We start from the raw sequence: 20,534 nt of genomic DNA on the forward strand, positions 1-20,534 counted from the left end.
AAGGCAGAGGCCTTGTGTTTATAAGTGGTTTGTTTAGTTCAAACAATAACAGTTTGAACACCAGACGTAGTTGTGGATACGCCGTGGTGCGTTGTGCTGTGGTGCTCTGTGGCATTGCATTTTTTTTTTTTTTGGTGTTTTTCATGTTCTCCCTCTTTCTCCCCATCACTCTCTTTGTGCGTGTTTCCATTTGAGAACTCCATTTTAGGGGAGAATAAAGGAGCTAAAGCGGCTCTCTACAGTACCCCACTGTCTCCTCTTTACAATTTGCAGGCCAGCCAGGGTATGTTGGTGTGTGTGTGTGTGTGTGTGTGTGTGTGTGTGTGTGTGTGTGTGACTGAAGTTTAAATTGTAGCCACAGTGTAATGATATGGTGGCATGGCATTGAGGGGTTCTCCAAAGGGAGGGCTGGGGTTGGTAATTAAACATATGCAGACACAGACACATACAGCGGGGTGAGACACACACACACAGTCAGAGGCAAAGAAAGAGAGCAAAGCTAAACACATCCAAGTGGGGTAGTAAAAGCTAATGAAGGCTCAGCACTAGGCTGGCACAGACAGCCATTTCATGTGGTGAAGAGGAGGAGGAGGACGAGGAGGAGGAGGAGGAGGAGGAGGAGGAGGACTGGGGCAGGCTGGGGAGCAATAAGGCAGAGCCTCACTCTGAAGCAAGTTAGGCAAACCAGAGGATAAACTATAATTGACACCATGCATATGTGTGGTTTTTCAATACGGCTTGTCACAGGGTCTGCCAAATGATTGTCTATGCAATGGAAAAGGCAAACAATGGCATTAACACTTTCGGGGAGCGCCAACAATAATACTAACGCTGCAGTGTAGCTCATTAGAGTAAGGGTTAAGTACCACCAGCTCAGGTCCACCTAACAAAGTCAAGCTAACAGAAATGATCACAAACAGGAGTATTTGACAGTGGTAGTGTTAATGTTTGGATGAATTGTAAATTTGGAAATGATATAGGAAAGTGAGGTCATTCAATAAAGCAATACACACGCTACCTTGATACACAACACTAAAATGATTGTGTCACCAAGAGCTTTGAGTGGTAATGTGCAAGATTACTATTTCCAATCTTTTGTTTTTTAATGATGGTGACAGCTTTGATGATGAACCAAAGTTTGCTGTGGTGTTCTTTTAACCACACTTCAGAACAGCGCTGTGGTTTATTTATTTCTGTGATTTTTGTTTGTAAAGTTTGACTCTCTATTTCTTTTCTTTTTTTCTATGTCAGTTCAGCTTTCTTGGTCATGCTAACTACTAATCTCCCATTTGTCTCAAACGGAAGCCTGTCCCTGCTTTTCTTAACAGACAGCACATTACTTACGTGCCAGAGTAGCTTTCCCATAAAAGCTGTAATGGTTTTGTTTTACAAATCATCAATGCAGGCACATTGTTTCCAAGCTAAATGAGTCAGGGGTTCACAATCTTTTTGGAGAGGTGACCCAAAGCTTATGTTGATACTAATATTATCCTGGTGCGTAGGCTCATTTGGCATTTATCTAACAGCGCTTTTCTCTTAAAATAGGAATATAAGGCTTTTGGGACTCAATAATAGACAACAGCGTCTTGATAAGATGGAAATGTAACCGTTGTGGTCAGAGAAGGCTGTTAAACTCTGGGTATATGTGTAGTTTTCTTTGAGAAATTTGGAGTCCACATGTTGCAGCCTGCACTATGCAAGCAAACATATGACTTCTCTGGTGAGCCCCATAAAAAAGAAAAAAGAAACACTGGTGAGTTTTAAGGATTAATTTCAAAAGCACATTGACACATTTCTGTGCTATTCATGGTTTGTGGTTTCGATTGGTGTTCCCTTAAAGAGGTCGCATGCAGGCCTGCAATATCTCAATCTTTATGGTTCTTTTAAAGAAACTGATTGAATTCAAGATAATTTATGGGCTAATTTCACAGTCATGGATACAATTTTGTTTCAGGTGTATTTTATTTTGTCACTTATGTTTCAATGGAAAGGTTTAAATTAAGTTTTAAGCTGGAAACCTTATTTTTCTCACTTTGCAGTGATGTAGCCGTTTCTGCACTGTATGGTTTGAAATGGAAAACTGATGAAGACCAACAGGGAAATTGTGAGTGACAGTTGGGCCCTGTGGACTAGTTACCAACCAAACGGAGGAACAGAGAAACCAAGAGCCGCACTCTGTTACTGCACATGTGTGTATGGCTGTGGGTGTAAAGCAGTAACACTAATGGTATTCAATACTGTAGGGCACAGTAACTTAATGTCCTAAAAATGGCCTAAAAGTGTCCTACATGTCTATTTATTGAATACTTCCCATTATATCACCTTAAATATAAAATATCATTGGTGCCAACATTGTAATTGGTTATAAAGGATATTGGTACTTGTGTACATATTGCTTTTTATTGGTTATGTATATGATTTACGGTGACTGAAGTTCTTGCATTGGAAATACACAATGTTGAATGATTGTGTCCTCCAACATCTGCAACATGCTCTGACCAACAGGGGGCAGAGATAAAGCAAAATTAATTATGGTCTGTAATAAAAGAACATCTTAAACTACAAAAAAGATAATATTTGTATTTAAATTGAAGGTGGTCAGCTGATCAATCAAGACTGCATGTGGTGCTTGTATTATGAATGAACCTGGAGGCAAAGAGGAGGATTAGTCACATGGCAGGTTTTGAAATGGGCCTTAATTTCACAGGCTTTGATTCTTTGGTTTGTTTTAAATGATATATCTTTAATATATATATATAATTATAGATATATAGACATATTTATTTAATGTATATATAATGTATAATACCTTAATTTTGTTTAAATAAACATTTAATCACAGAGTGGGCTCTCTGCATTCACTAAAATGATTATATTAGTGTCATAAATCAAGCATATTTTGATATCCCACAGTTTCACTATTAGTAATGTTGTGGTAGTGTAGAAGTAACCAACCTGTGGACGGATATTTGTAGTGTAACTGCAGCTTTGTGTACTATACCAACACCACTCGTTACTGCAGAGACCAAATAAATAAACAAAATTACTGTTGAAGAAACAAATACAATTTGCCAGCTGGGCAAACTGGGGCCTAGTCTGTGTGGCACAGCTTACTGAACTATTTCACTGCTTGAAATTATGTGTTTGAAGAGTATCTTAGTCTATGGAAGCTTTTCTTAAACGATGGGCCGGGAACCAAAATGGGTCACTGGCATGTTTCAGTGGATCCCCACATGCCAAGAATACTAATATGCTTTAATGAGTGAATGTTCCAGACTCACTCAGTATTTACTCAGTTTGGATCTTTGGCTGGAGATGTTTTAAATGCCTGCTGTAGCTATGTTGGACGCAAACTAAGTTCACTTATGAAACAATTAATCATACTATTGCCTGACTCTATAGAAAAGTACACATAGACCAGTTATTTTTTTTAATATTGGCCCAGTTAGTGCTTTTATTTCCAAACCCAGATTCTGCTGTCACTGCCTGTATTTTGCTTTTTTTTGTTTGTAGCTATAGTGCTCTCTGTTGGCCATTTTGCATAATGCAACATATATTTCCCAATATTACAGAGATTGTCAGATGGCTTCCCCTTTAATAGGATGCAAACTATTTGGTAGAAAATTATCTTTATAGAAACTGAATGATGAAATCAGTAGATGGTTACCAAGATGTTCAAGCTTAACAACATACGTGTTCTTGCTTTAATCTTCCCTTACCATACTACTGGTCAGTATTCCAGCATGACTGTGAGTATTTGCTGTCAAAAATTTAAATCTATAGTGCATGAGCCAAGATGACTAATCTTGCCATTCTAAAGACGTAAAGAGGCCCATGGCTATTAAATGCTATGTTTGCCAAATGATTACATAATAGTGACAGGAGAATAGAAGAACCAGTAGTTCAATACTCTTTTCTTTTTTTGTCTTTGTTCCTCTCACTGCTCCTCTCCGAGTCTGTCAACCTTCCTGGGTGGTTCGTAAGTGTGCTCGTGTATGCATATGTGTTTATTTAGTCTGTATAGGGGAACAGAGCCATGGACTCTGCCAATTTTTCTATACACTGAGAAAATATGCTTGTGGACAGATGGAAAAAAGGGGAGCAGTTAAACAGACTCAGGGCCAACAGATACAAGACCCCTCCTTCCTCAAATCAACCACCACAACTATACCGACCCTCCAGTCTGAGAAACAAGCACCTCAAAATTGTGCTGCTGCTTTTCCATGACTGCAGCATCCACATGACATGGTGGCATAGTGACCATGGAGACTGCAGTTTAAGAAGAACTTCTTCCCAGTGAATTATTGAATCCTTATTAGCATGAGTACAGCAGTGTGTGACAGAGTTTGTCTCAGGGAAAGGTTCAGCAATATATGTTCAACCAGTGTATGGATCAAATGAAAATGGATAATTCTGGGTGGCTGAGTAAGATTCCAAAATACCCAATGAATGCACAGAAAAAATCTGATAAAGCCAAAAGCTACAGCTGTTGTTGAATGCTAGCTGTAGCCCAAATATGTACATTGTCTTATACAGCTGAGAAGAACAACAGAAACATTCATCATCACCATAATGTCTGTCACTTCATATTGTGTGATAAGAAAAAGACCACCAGAAGACTCAGATGTAATATGGACTTTCCAGAGACAGACATATGCAGGGAAACACTCAAATGACTAACTTAAAACCAATAAAGATATAAAGAGAAAATACATACATTTTAATACCATAGAAATTCAAAGTATCATAACATTTATACATACACATAAAATATAGTACAATAATAATAAACAAAATTATTTTTAATGATTAAATGTTGTCTCTGGGTGGGATCAGGCAAAAAACACTCCTTCATAACAATACTTGAGGTAAACAATGAATGTATAATGAGCTAAAGTGCCCGTATGGCATTGTTTACAATTGATGTCATTATAGAGCCGACACATGCATACAAAAATCACACAGACGGAATAAAGTAAACACACAGACAGTAAACTTATTTTCAAATGCGGCATATATACGGAAATACAAAAAAAAAAAAAAAAAAAGTTGTTTAGCCAACTCCATCCTCTCCACTGAGGAAGTGTTGAGCCGAGAGCTGAAGCTGTGAGAATGGATGGACCGACCGACTGACTGGAGGGGAGGAAGAAACGGGGGAGGAGCTCTTGGAGTAGAGAGTATTGAAGGGGAGAGGAGGGTTTAAGGAGAGAGGAGAGGAGGGTGTAGGAGTTTGGGGGATGTGAGGAAAAGAAGGAGGAGGGGAATACCACCCACCAAGCCAGTTGGGGAGAGGCTCTGGGGGTTGGGCTGCTCACAGGAAACAGTTGTGGCTCCATCCCAGGCCTCACACCGAGCAGCCCTGGGCCACCCAGTCATCGACAGACAGACCTACCAAATGGCCTGGCTGGGCCAAACCGACAGGGATTTGTTTATTTTTCATCCTTTGGTGGTGGTGATGGTGGGGGGGAACTGTTCAGCACAAGCTGTTTATTAGACCTTTGATTTGTCATGTGTCAGCGTTCGCTTGCGGGGAATGTGTATACATAAGTTCAGCTTGTGTATAGTTAGGAGGTTTGGAGGCTGAGAGGGTGTAAGCACAGTGGAGTGGGGGGGGCAAAAAGAAAAGAGGAAAAATGGGAAGTCTCCCACGCTGAAGGCAAGTCTGAACTGCATTATGGGTCAGCTGTCCCTGATTGTTGATGTCATGGGGGACTGAACTGTTGTGCCTGGTTTGCAGTGGGTGTTGGAAGAGGGGGACTGCATGTGGACAAACACAGGATTCCTGTGGTCACATGGATGAAATGCAATCCATCAGCGGTTCGCAGAATTCGGGCGTAACTGTGGCCTGATCACTTGATGCATGTGTCAGTATCAAGTCATGGATTCACAGCAGTCCTGAATGTAACATTGCTACTGATTTGCAACATTGCCTTCAGTGACCCACAATCACGGATGTTAAAAAAAGGGATGGATAGAGTCCCTTTGGTTTGCATCACACAGCAAAATCTCTGACAATTCACGCATTTTTATTGTCTATTGACATACATCGCCCAACCCCAGATATTAGTCAGCGGTACGTTTCTAAGTGTTGTGAAAATGTATCTAAGCTAATACATTGTGTGTGCTTCCTTCTTCTGCAAATGCCAACTGCTAAATATTTTTGAAACAGCTCCTTCACACAATATGAGAAATTATGTTCGCTAATGATGTAATTAATAAGAAAAAGTCCTTGTGATGCAAGACAAACTAAATAATATCAATATTTGACTTGACAAAAGACACTGATCTTCACAACTTTGACTGGGGCTCGAGGCATGTTGTTTACAGGAGGGAAGGGGACACGTTCAGCCTTCAGTGAGCACAACACCGTCATGAACAGGGACATTATGAAGTAAATGTAGGCTACTACTGAGGAAATTGTCACTATACTTATCCATATGATTAGTTTGTAATGTTGTTCTTACATTGTTCATTGTGTTGTTTTTGTTGCATATGTAATATTGGCCTGATCTGAAAACTGACATATTTTATAAATCACAATTTAGGACAGAGGCATTCAGCCAACAGGCATTATTTTCTGAAAAGGATTTTCCACAAAGCATGTTTAAATTAGCTTAAGCTCTACTTGCATGTAAAGAAATTATTATATTCTTTCCCTGCTATCACGTTACTGTTACTCCTGGATCTTAAGTATGAGAAGATTGTAGTGGTAATCAAATATTACAGCATAAGTATAATGTTGTTAGAAATCAAATCACTTCATATGGTGGCTTGTAGCCTATAGATTATTCTGAGCTGATCATGTGTTTTTGCATATACATAACCTCTTTCTGCAAAGTTGTGACAAAGACTTCAATGTAGTGTAGTAAATTAAAAAATATGTTTCTTTCTGAAGTGTACCCTTGTGGTGCAAAAGTATAATATCCCAAATGTATATTAGCTTTCTCAAAATAATTTCAGATGGACCTGATGGACTAGTTATATCAAAGTGCATGCGTTGTTTGCAAATTCTAATAAAGGTTACAATCACAAACTCTACGGTTAAATGTATTTTCAATGTCCAATATATTTTAGTTACAGAAGTCGTCCCTTAGTGAGCCAGGTAGTGGCAGTATAACACCAATATGGATTTTACATTTTTTAAAAAGCCCGAGAAGAAGAAGGCCATAAGTACGACAACAAGTACGGGACCAATCAGATCCTTCAGTACCCGGAAGTGCTATAATTTTCAAACTTTGGCGGCGTTGAATAGCGCTCGTAGGTAAGTGTGGTTTTCTTCGTGAAAAAAGATTAATAAACAAACAAATACAAAAAGAATAACGTTGTAACGATTCGATTATTTATTAGTACTTTTATCGACGAAAGTAGGATATAGTTTAATAGCGACCAAAACAGACTTGCTAGATAGCGTGAGTTAACCTAGCTCGTTTCCAAAGCGTTACCTCAGGCGTTACCTGACTTTTGATTTTTCCGTTGCAGCCCAGTTAAGGAGCGAAAATGGAGAGCAGCCTGTCCAGACTACTAGTTGAACTCACTGTGAAAATCAGTCGCAGTGACGGTGAGTTTTTCCTCACGACTTCTTCCTCTCCGAATTATCCACCTACCGCAGCTTGACGATGACTTGTTTATGTGCTGCGTGAAACCAGGTCGAGTTCATCTGGCCACGGTGAAGTCTGTGGATGCTGTCAAATCCGTGGTTATGGTCGAGTGGAATGAAAGAAACACCTGCAGAGGAAAGGAGGTCAGTAACGTTAAGCCCATGAACACAGTAAAGGACATGTGTTACATTAGTGATGATATGAAGGGACACTGGAAGATAGATAGTCAGTATATTAAATAACATAACGTAAAAACATTATTCATGGTGTTTACATGACTTTCAACAGCCAGGATAAGTTACATCTAATAGTTGTTAACACTTTTTGGACGTTTTACACAAGTCAGCAAACTTGACCACCAGTATGTGAAGCAGCAGCTACACTGAAGTCAACCCTCATACTGTAGTTTATAATAATGCTGAGCAGTGAGGATGCAGATGTTTTCTTCAGGAGACAAGCCATGTGAAACAGCTGTTTCTGTTATTGTTTTTAAGCACATTGACATTTAATCTAAGTTAAGATGTGTTTGTGATTTAGGTCGAAGTGAGTGAGTTGTGCACGCTCAATCCGGAGCTTCTGGACCATATAAAGGCCGCCGTCAACCACGTCACAGACCCACCTCCTCCTGCTGCAGACAAGGTAAGCGTTGCCTGACTTTTCCAAAGACCTGGAGCTGCTTGTTCTCAGTGGCAACAGGTTGGACCATATTTCTAAGAACTGGAGCATTTAAGTTTAACCTCACAGTTGTCAAATATATCAAATAATCACATCTGAGCTACTTTCTTGTTTCGTCTCTCCTACAACAATACTACTTTCAATGAATGACAAAGTTAGTTGAATTGAAATGTTGTCATTTCTTCCAATTGGGAACCATGGATTCTACACTAGTCTTGGATGAAAATGAGTCATTATTTTAAAGCATGTAAATATCTCTCTCTCTCTCTCTCTCTCTCTCTCTCTCTCTCCCCCCCCCCATCTCTTCTGTAGAAGTATGAGGGTCGACTGCGATCATCCAGGATTCCTGCCCCTTCCTCCTGTATGTAAATGTTTTATACTATATTTTTATTTTAGCTTGCCATGATCTATAGTTTGGCTCCTAACAGCTTGTTTCCTTCCAAAAGCTTTTACTCAAGCAGTCCCCCAAGCTGAGGATACAGGTCGGCATGGCATGCACGCTCCTCTCACTTAAGAAAATGGGTCTTATTTTCTAATCACTTCGTTCTTAATGAGATATAGGGTGTAATTGCACAAAAAAAATCCACAATCATTGGAGAGCTGAACTCTGCTCAGGCCTAGCCAATGATAATTCATAAAGAATAATCAACTCTATTTGATGATTAGCGGCAGAGGGATGCGAACAAACAACTTTGGGTATTGGGTGATTCTGGGCATGCAGCACTCTCCATTTGTTGGTTGACAATAACACTATTCATCTTCAGTCAGCAATATTTTCATGTGGAAATATGATTGAATATTAAATCATTTAGTTCGTGCTTTTCTGCACCTGTGTTAATCTCTCATGGCTCGCTTCTCTCACTCTGGGTTAAGGATCTTGTTTCACTTAAGAATGGCAAATTTGTTCTGTGGTCGCTTTTGATTTGGCAGATTCGACCGATGTACAGTTAATCCCTCCACTGTGCGGTTTGGGTCTACATTTAACCCCAGAAAACACGCTAGCAATGCTACACTCACACTGCAGCCGTTTGACTTGAGTTTGTCTTGCTTTCAGTTGCCATTCGGACTCAGAACAGGCAGACCTGTCTGTTCCAGGTCCCGGGTCCTGTTCTAGCACCGGTTCCAACCTCTGAGTCTTCTCAGTCAAACGTGGAGCCGGTCGGCTCTGATCTCCCCTCATCATCTGTTCTCATGAACTCCGGTTGGTAATGATCTTCAGAAATTAAATTCACAAATATGAACATTTTCCCCAAAAATGCACAAGATCAACTGATGCAAGTCACATATTTGTTTCATTTAACATTGTTGTTCTCAGTATACCATACAGTATATTTTTCACAGTCACATGACACATTATTGGTAATATTACAAGATGTAATAATGATAGTAAATTTAATTTATATAGCACAAATCTCAAGCTGCTTCACATACAGAGTATAACATTTAATCTAAAACGTGCTAGAGTGGATTTTTCAGATATTTTCCATCTACAACTAAATCTTTTAGTGCTTTCTTTGCTCAGTAATTTTCAAAATGTGTCATGTTGTTAAACCCAAATGCACTCTTTTGCCTTATTTAGCGCTTCCTAATCAGCAGCGTAAAAAGAATGAGGCCAAACCAGCACAGTCGCTGCCTTTTGCCTGTAAGCCAATAAAGGAGAGTGACGAACCTGAGCGAATGCCTCCTCCATCTGCAGTCAAAGGTCAGCAGCACATTTCACATCATAACGATATCGGGTATCCTCCCGATCACTTGCATCTATAGATGTATCCCTTACACAAAGAGAGACATCGCTACACATTCATGTCACAAGTGCATCCTCTCGCATCTCCTGCAAAGGACTCCTATTTGTTTTATTTGAGACAAAAAGATTTGGTGATTTGGCAGACAGATTGTATCTACTCCATGTTCTGTGACAGCAGGAGGTGCATGATCTGAGGCATGTAATCATTCTGTGATTAGGTTTGTTGCATGATGACAATGAGATGTGAGTTCATTAGGTTGTTATGATCTCTATGCACTTCAGGCAGAAGAAAATCTGTGGCTGCCCAAGAGCTACACAAAGGCAGCAAAAGATTGTCTTGTGTCGTGAAGCCCCCCGACACGCAGGTCAAGAGGGGAAAGGTGAGCTTTTTATATTTTTGTCTCTGCTATTAATACACCAATCTACACAAATACACAATATTGACACCAGAAGAACCTTCTCACATGTTCTTTACATTTACCCTTTGTTCTCCTTTTAGTTCAGAGAGCCTTCTCGCCCAAACCAGAAGTTCTATGAAATGATCCAGGACTTCAGAGAGACCTTGGAAATAACCCCCTTAGCAACATCTGGCCATGTAAGTTTGGACTCAATGACGTAGTGCCTTTTATGAAGCTGTCTGCTTGATTATGGCCATACTTATAGCACATGTTGTGTTTCTACAGATTGAGCCTCACAAGATTTCTGTGTGCGTTCGCAAGCGGCCCCTTAACAAACAAGGTATATTGGGAGTGATTTGTGAATATAAAGAGTAATTAATGACACTGTGCAAAAATACTTCCAATCATAAGATTTTTATTTTATGACATTCTTGTGTATTCCAGAGATTACTAAGAAGGAGATAGATGTGGTGTCTGTACCTGGAAACGGTGCGCTGCTGGTCCATGAGCCGAAACAGAAGGTGGACCTCACCAAGTACTTGGACAACCAAGTCTTCCACTTCGACTTTTCCTTTAATGAGACCGCCACCAACGACCTGGTCTACAAGTAATGACCTCATGTGACCGTTTTATTGTTGAGTGTTGTTGACATTCTTTCACTGGGCAGTTTTTAAAGCAGAAGCTGCAAATAACTTGAAATGTAGATAGTAGTGTTTACAACTATAGTATCACTTCGGTAATGTAAATGGGGAGTCAAAATGTTGTAATTTTCAAACATGACATTATTGTCTTACAAAGAGTACATTTATGCTGTTTTGTTTTTTCGTTCTTTAGGTTCACGGCCCAACCTTTGGTGCAGTCCACTTTTGAAGGCGGCATGGCAACATGTTTCGCCTATGGCCAGACTGGGAGTGGGAAGACTCATGTAAGCCTCTGCTTTCTGTCGACTTGTCTTGAAGCAGTATTTTCCATTTGTAGAATTTTACTTGATGGTTTGTTTGGCACGTTTTCCCCCTAGACGATGGGAGGTGATTTCACAGGGAAGCAGCAGAACGCTGCTAAAGGAATCTACGCCTTGGCAGGTAGGACCGCAACCAAATCACCTTACTTAATCTGTTTTTTCATAATATGATAATAACCAGGAAATTTGTTTTTGTCTGCATAATTTGTATTTATTCCAATTAACTCAGGATATGACTGAGCCCTATTGCGTCTCCATCGCTTCTTTTTTTTTTTTTTTTAAACTACAGCACATTCAGGATTGTCCCAATTGGCCACCTCTATTGGAACTTCACTTTGAATAATTTGAGTGTTTCTCTTCTAGCGCAGGATGTTTTCACCTATCTGAACCACAGGAAGTATGCACACCTGGATCTCTCTGCTCATGTCAGCTTCTTCGAGATTTACAATGGAAAAGTAAGAAGAAAAAAACTACACCAATGAACACATTTTTGATGATATCTGAAATAAACATCTGCATATTCAAGTTATCCTGAAAGTGAAATATACTTTCTTTTTTTAGGTGTATGACCTGCTGAATAACAAGGCTAAGCTCCGTGTTCTGGAGGATGACCGACAGCAGGTTCAGGTTGTGGGCCTGGAGGAGGTCTATGTGTCCAAAGCAGAGGAGGTCATCAAGATTATCCAGCTGGGCAGTGCATGCAGGTACCCATGTAATAGTTAACGCACATTTGTGCCATTCTTCAGCTCAAAAACAAATTCTATTAACTTGGCTGCTTTCCCTTTCCTTCTGTCCTACCTTCTCTCCAGGACATCTGGCCAGACCTCTGCCAACGCCAACTCATCCCGCTCTCACGCCATTCTTCAGATTGTCCTGCGGCGCAACGACCGCGCCGCCACGCTGCACGGCAAATTTTCCCTGGTTGATTTGGCCGGCAATGAGCGCGGCACTGACGTCCGCAGCAATGACCGCAGCACTTTAATGGAGACCGCCGAGATCAACCGCAGCCTGCTGGCTCTCAAGGTAAACTAATGAAGCTGTGGAGGTGTGCACACGCCAGATAAATAGGCGACTGCGAATAAAACGTGAGAAGAGTCCATTTTCTCTCTCGCACCTCAGCTATGTTGCGTATAAAGTAACCTGGCACTCGCAAATCGAGTAAAGACAAATACAATAGTGCAAATGCTTGACATTCTCGGAACTAACAAGGTATTGAAAATCCTACCTAACATGCCCATGTGTCCACTCTTGTGTCCTGTAGGAGTGTATTCGTTCACTGGGGATGAACAGCGATCACATTCCTTTCAGACTCTGCACCTTGACCAAAGTCCTCAGGGACTCCTTCATCGGAGAAAAGTCCAGGACCTGCATGGTGCGTTTAAAAACTCCAAACTTTGCTTACACTCAGCATATGGTGTATTGGGATCTGATTACATGCAGATGCACATCAAACAAGCATGGTGTGAATTTATATGCATGTGTGTGTTTATGTACATATTCTTCCTGCTCTTATTCCATAGATTGCTATGGTGTCTCCATGCATGGCGTCGTGTGAATACACCATGAACACGCTACGCTACGCTGACAGGTGCATATTTGGCTTATGTATAGTATCATTCCAAGTAGTTTTTACTATGGCAAGAATATCATGCCTACTAAGATAAAACTTGAAACTTTTTTCCCGTCCTTTGGCAGAGTGAAGGAGCTGAAGGGCAACAACACAAAGGCTAGTGGAGCAGCTAAGCCTATGAATAGCTCCACAGAGGAGGTCCGCTTGCACAAGATCAGTCCAAAATCATAACTAATGTTGATTATATCATGTGCATAATTGGCTAAAATGTTGCTGGTAAATGTGTTGTAGGAATCTGTGGATGATACCAGTGTATATGATGCCATGTCCCAAGTAGCAGAGCAGGAGGAGAAGCTTTATTCACAGTTGCAGGTAAAGTTTAATAAGTCGGCTCTTCATTACAACGTACAGGACGTGTGATAATGCCTGTGTTTTATTGGCTCTGTAAATCCTTACACTTGTGTCGCTCTTGTTTCTCAGAAGGCCAGTGAAGTCGTCAGTGCAATGGGGAAAACCTCTTACAGCATTGAGGCCGGACTTCCTGACCTGTTGGATTATGCAACCAATTTACTGGGTTTGTACAAACCACAACTTGATCTTGTTTTTTTTTTTTGTTGTTTTTTGTCCATGAATCAAATTTAACCTTCTTGGATTGCTGTTAGTTGAAAAACCCAAAATTAAAACCAAAAATGTGTTGACTCTAACCGAACATCTTGTTATTGGACCAGCAGGAGGATATGTAGTAGTGTGGGACATCTTCAAATAGTTCATACGTGTGATTACTGCATGCTGACCAGGGGGAACCACAGAAAAAATCAAAAGTGCATAACAGGAAAGACCGAAATCTGGGCTGATAAATGTGCCTTACCTTTGATTTGTTCCGTCTTATCTGTCGTCCCCAGACATGGTACACGCTTTGCAAACTGCGGTGGACAAGGAGAAACTGTCCAGGCAAGGTTACTGAGAAGATCTGCCAATCACAAAGTGTTTGTTTTAAAAGCAGCTTCATTTTTAGTGTTTGTCCTAATTAAAATGTATACTGACACTATCTCATGTTTGAAGTGTTGTGAGTCACATGCAGCAGTTATCTAAACAATGACCAGAGCTGGATGCTAATGTGGAAGCAGCAGCAGCAGATATTCAGTTAGATTTATTTATTTTTTTTAACTATTGGTGAAATATAATTATGTAGATTTACTCAAGTACTGGACTTCAGTGCAATTTTGCGATTTGTTTCATTTTTGCAGCTAGTTTATACTTCTACCTCACTACATTTCAGAGGCAAATATTTTACTTAATTTTAGTTACTAATTACTTTGGCTGTTCAGATTGATAATATGAAATACATTATGATGTAAAGATTAAGATTGTGATTATGCATTATTAATTATAATCCAATAAAATATAAACTCTGCCTAATGAATACTTTTAGTTAAGATCGGAGTACTCATTCCACCTTTTCTAAAAGCACAAATGTCTCCTATCAGTGACATTTATTTCAAGAGATATTTAAATCCAGTTTGATCTGAGAATATGCACATGCAAATTTAAATTCAGATACATTATATTATTCTTGTGGATAAGTTTATACTAAAATTGTTCATCCACTTCATGGATTGGCACTTATGATATGCCACAACTGAAAATACAAGATGATCTCATGCCTGCACTACAGGTGGTAGTAGGAGGACACGGCTGTCAGCTGACTGTTCAGTCAACCAACAAGTTTACTAAATAGTTTCAAAACTTATCCAAGTTGATCTAAACTTTAGAGGGTTCAAGTTTCAGATATACATATACATTTGCAACTACATTTGTTATATGAAGTAAGCTGTGATGTTGTCGTTCAGTTGCACAATGTGTGATTGCGTCTCCCAAAGGTTAACTTGTGTTTGATTGAGCTAAAAATAAAATTGTATTTGGCATTTGTAAGTGTATTTCATAGGTTTGGGAAAGTATACACTCAGGAAAGCATTGTTACGCACATATTTTAAACGCTTTTCAAGACTAAATGTCTTTGTCTACTAGTAGGCTATGCTTATTTTTACTACAATACTGAACATTCAATTTTGGTTTTGGGGGTGATTATAAATGTCTTAATATTTTATATGGATTTTTTTGTTGAAGAGAAAATTACTAAACTATGCTCTGTTTATATTTCATTCATTAGGCCTATTCATTTAACTGACTTTGCGTTTTCACTTCCAACCCACATTTTAACACACTACGAGCTGATTATACACATGTGAATTAAGAACTAAAGGGAGAAAGTACACACTTTAGGGCAGTTGAACAGCCAGAGCAGTAGATGGCGCTAAAGGTGGGTCTCGGTTAGGTTATAGCAAGAGGAAGAGGAGGGCCCGACCAGTAACTAAACAGATTAAGTTGCCCCTCCATCTGACAAGTGAGGCAACAGACCTTGGAACGGAAGGCGATGAAGTGGTTACGTTTTTCGCTCCTCGTCTTGGGGGCTTTCTCGCTGTGCTGCACCACGTCTGGTGACAGCAGCAGCGGTGTGAAGAAGATGAAGATGCAATTTGCTACGGGACCTCTTCTCAAGTTTCAAATTTGGTAAGCAAATAAGCGGAAATTCTGGCGAGTCATCGCAAGCTAACTAAGCTAACCTCCCCGGCTAACAACACCGTAGGCCGAAAGCTAGCTAACTAACGGGAGGGTAGCGGTAGTTCACTGTGGCAAGTTATAAGAGAAGGAGCGTTCACATTTCGCTAGTTAGTTGCGAAATTACGGGTGGAATACATGTTAAATAAAATGTATATATTTTTTATGACACTTCTCATGAACATTTCGTCGACAGCATGGCCCCGCTTCCGCTGTCAAACAGGCGAGTTAACGTTAGTTTACTGTGTATTTTGTAATGTTATTGGATTATATCAAATTCCGGTAAAGTCTGTTGGAAACTGCCTAGACCGTGCTGAAAAGTTAAGTTACTTGAAAGCTAACTAACGCATCAAACATTAACAATAAGAAGTGTTCATCGTTAACGTCTAACGTTATGCAAATAACGATGTCACGTGGTTTTAAGATGTTGTGCAACTTTAGTGTGTCTAAAGTAACGTTAAACATGAACAGGAAACGCATTTTAACACGTTAAACTGTTGCTTTTCTCTAAAGCTAACATATACCACAAACGGACATGTAGCATTGGAGTAAAGGTATAAAGTGGGCTTACATGCTGCTAACTGGAATTTCACACTTACGGTACATTTAACACTTTCCTTCAGCGTTAACAATGTAACAGATAACAGAGGAATTCACATGTGCCTGATCTCGAGGCTAAATTCATAATCCACGCTTGAATCATTGTATTGCTGTGGCTGCCTTTTTGCTCCTTGTTTGATGTTGCAACTGTGTGTTTTGTCTTCTCGCAGCATTTCCTGAGGGTACAAGCGGGTGTTTGAGGAGTACACGCAGGCCTTGTACCAGCGGTACCCAGACATCCGTATCGAGGGGGAGAACTACCTTCCTGTGCCCCTCTACCGGTGAGAGAGACCGTCTGCCTCGTTACCAGTAGATTATGTCCAGCTCTATTAAAGCAGCCTGGAAGATGCCAGGGATTAGCTGAGATTAGCTGTGATGGAAGGTTCATCTGACCATGGAGTGGTCTTTGGTAGTTTTATAGATGTAGACCGAGCTACTGGCCCTTAAAATGAATAAATATAGGTGCATAGTGTTTAGTGTGGATTATTGTAATTGCTCACTAATCAATGGTATTTTTGGACCAATTTACAGGGTCATTCTTTTTAGTTTATAATTACTTACTATTTAACTGTAGAATAAATTACTTATTCTAGATCCAGGTGAAATGGTATTGTAAGGAGCATACTGTCGGCCTATAAACTATATAGGCCTATGCTGTTTTAAGTGTCAATATGACTAACATACATTCAGTTGCCATTTTATTAGGTACACCTAGCTAAAACCAATGCAGTCTAAATCAGTCAAATCATGAGGTTAGGCTAAATATTGGAAACACCTCTGACCTTTCTGTATAATACAATACAGCTCAACAGTGTAAACTGCATCTTCCAAATTAACTACACAGTGGAATCAGCACCTCTCTTGAACTGTTTTGACTCATTTATTGCGGGACTGTTGCATTAGTTTTAGCTGGGTGTACCTAATAACCTGGAAATGAAGTGTATATTAACATCATTATTTTGTGGACTACATAAAAGCTTTGTCGCAACTGTTTTGATTTATAGCAAACTGTTACATGATCCCACCAATGTATCACTTCACAATTATCTGACATTTTATAGACCAATGATTATTTGAAGGAATAAGTCAGCAAATTAACTGGTAATGTTTATCATTATTAGTTGCAGCCCTAGGACTTGTATTCTTGTTTAATTTGTTTCTGCCATGTATTCCTCCCTTCATTTTATAATCGTCTAGGAACTAATACTGTTTCGGATACAGACTAGAGTTTAGACTCTGATGCAATCAGCATTCGTGTAATGAAGTAGTGAAGCATCAATGGCCTGGTATTTAGACCAGTGGCTGAGTCCGTATGTGAGACTGGTTTGTGCACTTGTCCCAGGTGTTGTAGTTAAAGGCACGGCGTCACTGAGACCCTCAGGTCCTCATCAGTTGAACTCCTAATGAGTACACCAGAGATCCATTAAAGGAAGGAGACGGTATCACACCCTGGCTTTCAAATTCTCCAGACTGGTTCAGTCACTGGAAGAATAAGTGTGCGTCCACTGACGGGCTGTAGTTCAACCAGTTACACATGTTTAAAGACAGTAAACAGGAGGCAGGCTCTGTGTTGCTGGTTGAGAGGTGTGACATTACCCTTGTAGGATCTTAATCACTGTTGAAATAGATAATAATTATTTGTATGGGAGGAAGCTGGTGCTATGCGGTTGACTCATTTCCATGGCCATGCCCTTCTCCCTTTTGGCACAGTGTTCAACTAATTGTGTGTGTGTGTGTGTGTGTGTGTGTGTGTGTGTGTGTGTGTGTGTGTGTGTGTGTGTGTGTGTGTGTGTGTGTGTGTGTGTGTGTGTGTGTGTGTGTGTGTGTGTGTGTGTGTGTGTGTGTGTGTGTGTGTGTGTGTGTGTGAATATATTTTTTTTGGGCGATTACCTTTTTTTTTTTAATATTTTGAACCGCAAGTATACACTCCTTTTGAATAACTGAGACATACATATTTATTGAACATGACCAACCTGCTTTAAGACAAACTACAGGCTCACGTCTATCCAGATAATTGTGATGTATATCTATAATCCCTTATGTTCTCAAAAAATTGCATTAAAAGACAGTTTCTTGTTTTATTTCCTCAGACATTTTGCTTCCTTCCTGTCTGTGTTCAAACTGCTGGTGATTGGGCTGATTATTATCGGCAGGGATCCATTCGCCCTCATTGGTATGCAAGCCCCAGGCCTTTGGGAGTGGGGCCAGGGAAATAAGGTACGGTTCACTATAAGAGTCATTAATGGTCAGATCGTATGGGAGCGTTAGCGCTGTAATTTTCATGTGTAGCAGTGAGTACAAGGATAGAGTTGGTATGACGCAGCTGAGCATTTGTTTTTGCAGGTTAACACCACAGATATCACACGGAATCAATATAAGAAATGGAGAAAATGGGGTTTAGTTTGACTGTTTTAATATAGTTGTGTACATTCACACTGCCAAGTACAACTCAAACCCATGGGGTTTTGTTAACCCATCCAGGGTCTTCAGGCTGAGTTGTCGAGTATTGTTTTGCTTGGCTCTGTTATCCCCGAGGTCACAGACGGGCCAGAGGCTCAGAGGAAGAATGACTGCTAACGCCAAATAAAACAATCTTGCACTTCTTGCGTTTTTGAATGAGCCGTTTCATTACTTAAGATGTAATAAATATATAAATATCAATTAGATGGTAAACTGCTTTAGAAATAAAGAAAACGGAAAAAGATCTCTTTTATAGTGATCAATTTGACCCAGAAGGACTATATGTGTATCAGTGGGGCTCCGCTAAACTGTGTGCTTTTAATGTGATATCAAACATTTTGCAAATTACTCTTAAATTGGAAATACCTGATTTTAGTTGTCAAAAATGCATGGGTTTGTTAACTATGACTCAACCTCGTATGGAAGTGGAGTTGTTGCCCATCACTCCAGAGTCCTGAAGCAGCTTCATATTCACTGTCAATAGAGCACAACAAGTGGGCATTTTGTCCTTTTACTGTTGTAATACCTGACCCGTGTCTTTTTAGTGAGCCCAATGTAAGAAAACTTGAACTGCAGAGCTTCTTAACTTTTCTTCTTCTTTCAGATATATGCCTGCATGATGGTGTTCTTCCTCAGCAATATGATTGAAAACCAGTTAATGTCTACAGGAGCTTTTGAGATCACATTAAATGGTGAGTTCATGATTCACAGCACGGGCTTATTGACTGAACCCAATGCTTCTGGCTTCAGATTGATTCTTTAACATTAGAATATTGATTTTTTTTTTTCTCTTTTTTTTTGGTGAAATGCTGTGCATTACAGTGAAGTGTTTTTTTTTTTCCACAGATGTGCCGGTGTGGTCAAAACTAGAGTCGGGTCACCTGCCCTCCATGCAGCAGCTCGTGCAAATCCTGGACAACGAGATGAAGATGAACGTTCACATGAACACAGGAACACACCTCCACTCCTAACCCTACTCGTCATGTCCTGGCTGGAGCTAAAAGCCCCTCCATGTAAGTACAGTAGTGCTCATATTAACAGCTCTTCTGCTAGTCTTCTACAACGATCTTTTGCTCTCCTTGTGAGATGCATCAGCCATCGGAAATGTGTTTTGATCTACCTTCCCTCTCTTCCTTCCCAGGTTTGAGGTGGGTTTCTCACTGGGCTGTGAAGTGATGTTTATGAAGGTCTGCGCTGAAGGCAGGAAGACTGCTAGCACAGACTGGATGCCCCCATCAGTCTTCACCACGCCCCTTGGAGACGCCCCGCCCCCGACGCCAGAGTGGGATCCATGGCAACAGTGCCGGCCATTCTTTTGTCATTTTCTTGTACTATTCATACTACTGCAGATTTCATCCAGGTCATCAATGGTCCCATCAAGAAAGATTTCAAATTGATACTTATAGTCTTTAACTTTAATTGATCTATGTGAATTAATAAGACGTTTAACTTATACCACCGAGCCACATGTAAAATTTTACGTTAATTGTTCTAAACGTAGTTTAGCCATGTAGAAGAAACACTTCCAATCTGTCATCCCTGTTGTGAAAATAACATTGGTGATTGTGTCTTGATATGATTTCTGAATAATTGTTTTTATATTTGCATAACTTGAAGGAAGCTGAGAAGATTAATAAAACATATTGTAACTATTTAACCGTGAGGCTGTGGTGCAATCTGGTGTTACAAATGATGTCCTAAGAGAGCGAAAGTCTTTTACTCTCAAGAATTGGTGGATAATGCGACTGCCATTACGGTTTGAGTAGGGAGTCTGAAAGGCTTGGAGAGATTGCTTATTTCATCGTAAAGCAGATGGCCTACTTGAGTCAGTGCACATATTTTAGCCATCTGTTCAACTTAATGTTATTAGGAAGACTAGAGGAGCTACACTGATTTAATTAGAAGACAC

The 20,534-nt window shown here is 40.0% G+C and overlaps 2 protein-coding genes across 3 annotated transcripts; both read left to right on the forward strand.

Moving 5' to 3' along the window:
- Positions 1-7,206: 7,206 nt before the first annotated feature.
- Positions 7,207-13,994, forward strand: kif2c (kinesin family member 2C). Of its 2 annotated transcripts, XM_068738084.1 has the most exons (23): positions 7,207-7,261; positions 7,480-7,558; positions 7,647-7,741; positions 8,136-8,237; positions 8,586-8,634; positions 8,720-8,755; positions 9,328-9,474; positions 9,853-9,975; positions 10,300-10,397; positions 10,517-10,612; positions 10,701-10,755; positions 10,860-11,022; positions 11,250-11,340; positions 11,434-11,497; positions 11,740-11,831; positions 11,938-12,080; positions 12,186-12,399; positions 12,638-12,748; positions 12,897-12,964; positions 13,072-13,144; positions 13,238-13,318; positions 13,427-13,520; positions 13,849-13,994. In XM_068738084.1, the coding sequence occupies exons 2-23, from the start codon at positions 7,498-7,500 to the stop codon at positions 13,908-13,910; spliced, it is 2,118 nt and encodes a 705-aa protein (XP_068594185.1). In that variant the 5' UTR covers positions 7,207-7,261; positions 7,480-7,497; the 3' UTR covers positions 13,911-13,994. The 2 variants fall into 2 exon arrangements, with proteins under 2 accessions (XP_068594185.1, XP_068594186.1); XM_068738085.1 differs by lacking the exon at positions 8,720-8,755.
- A 1,341-nt stretch (positions 13,995-15,335) lies between these two features.
- On the forward strand, positions 15,336-20,282 carry selenot1a (selenoprotein T, 1a). The gene is made up of 6 exons (XM_068701740.1): positions 15,336-15,517; positions 16,336-16,446; positions 18,256-18,382; positions 19,230-19,317; positions 19,472-19,638; positions 19,767-20,282. The coding sequence occupies exons 1-5, from the start codon at positions 15,381-15,383 to the stop codon at positions 19,594-19,596; spliced, it is 588 nt and encodes a 195-aa protein (XP_068557841.1). The 5' UTR covers positions 15,336-15,380; the 3' UTR covers positions 19,597-19,638; positions 19,767-20,282.
- Positions 20,283-20,534: the final 252 nt, after the last annotated feature.

The sequence above is a fragment of the Cebidichthys violaceus genome, unplaced genomic scaffold, assembly GCF_023349555.1.
Source record: "Cebidichthys violaceus isolate CVI_PGR_0920_01 unplaced genomic scaffold, fCebVio1.0.p SCAF_8, whole genome shotgun sequence".
Classification (NCBI taxonomy): domain Eukaryota; kingdom Metazoa; phylum Chordata; class Actinopteri; order Perciformes; family Stichaeidae; genus Cebidichthys; species Cebidichthys violaceus.

Coding starts and splice junctions, on each gene's coding strand:
- kif2c (XM_068738084.1), top strand. CDS start 7,498: ATGGAGAGCAGCCTGTCCAGACTACTAGTTGAACTCACTGTGAAAATC. Junction 11,341..11,433: donor CTGGGAGTGGGAAGACTCAT/GTAAGCCTCTGC, acceptor TTTTCCCCCTAG/ACGATGGGAGGTGATTTCAC. Junction 13,145..13,237: donor TGAATAGCTCCACAGAGGAG/GTCCGCTTGCAC, acceptor AATGTGTTGTAG/GAATCTGTGGATGATACCAG.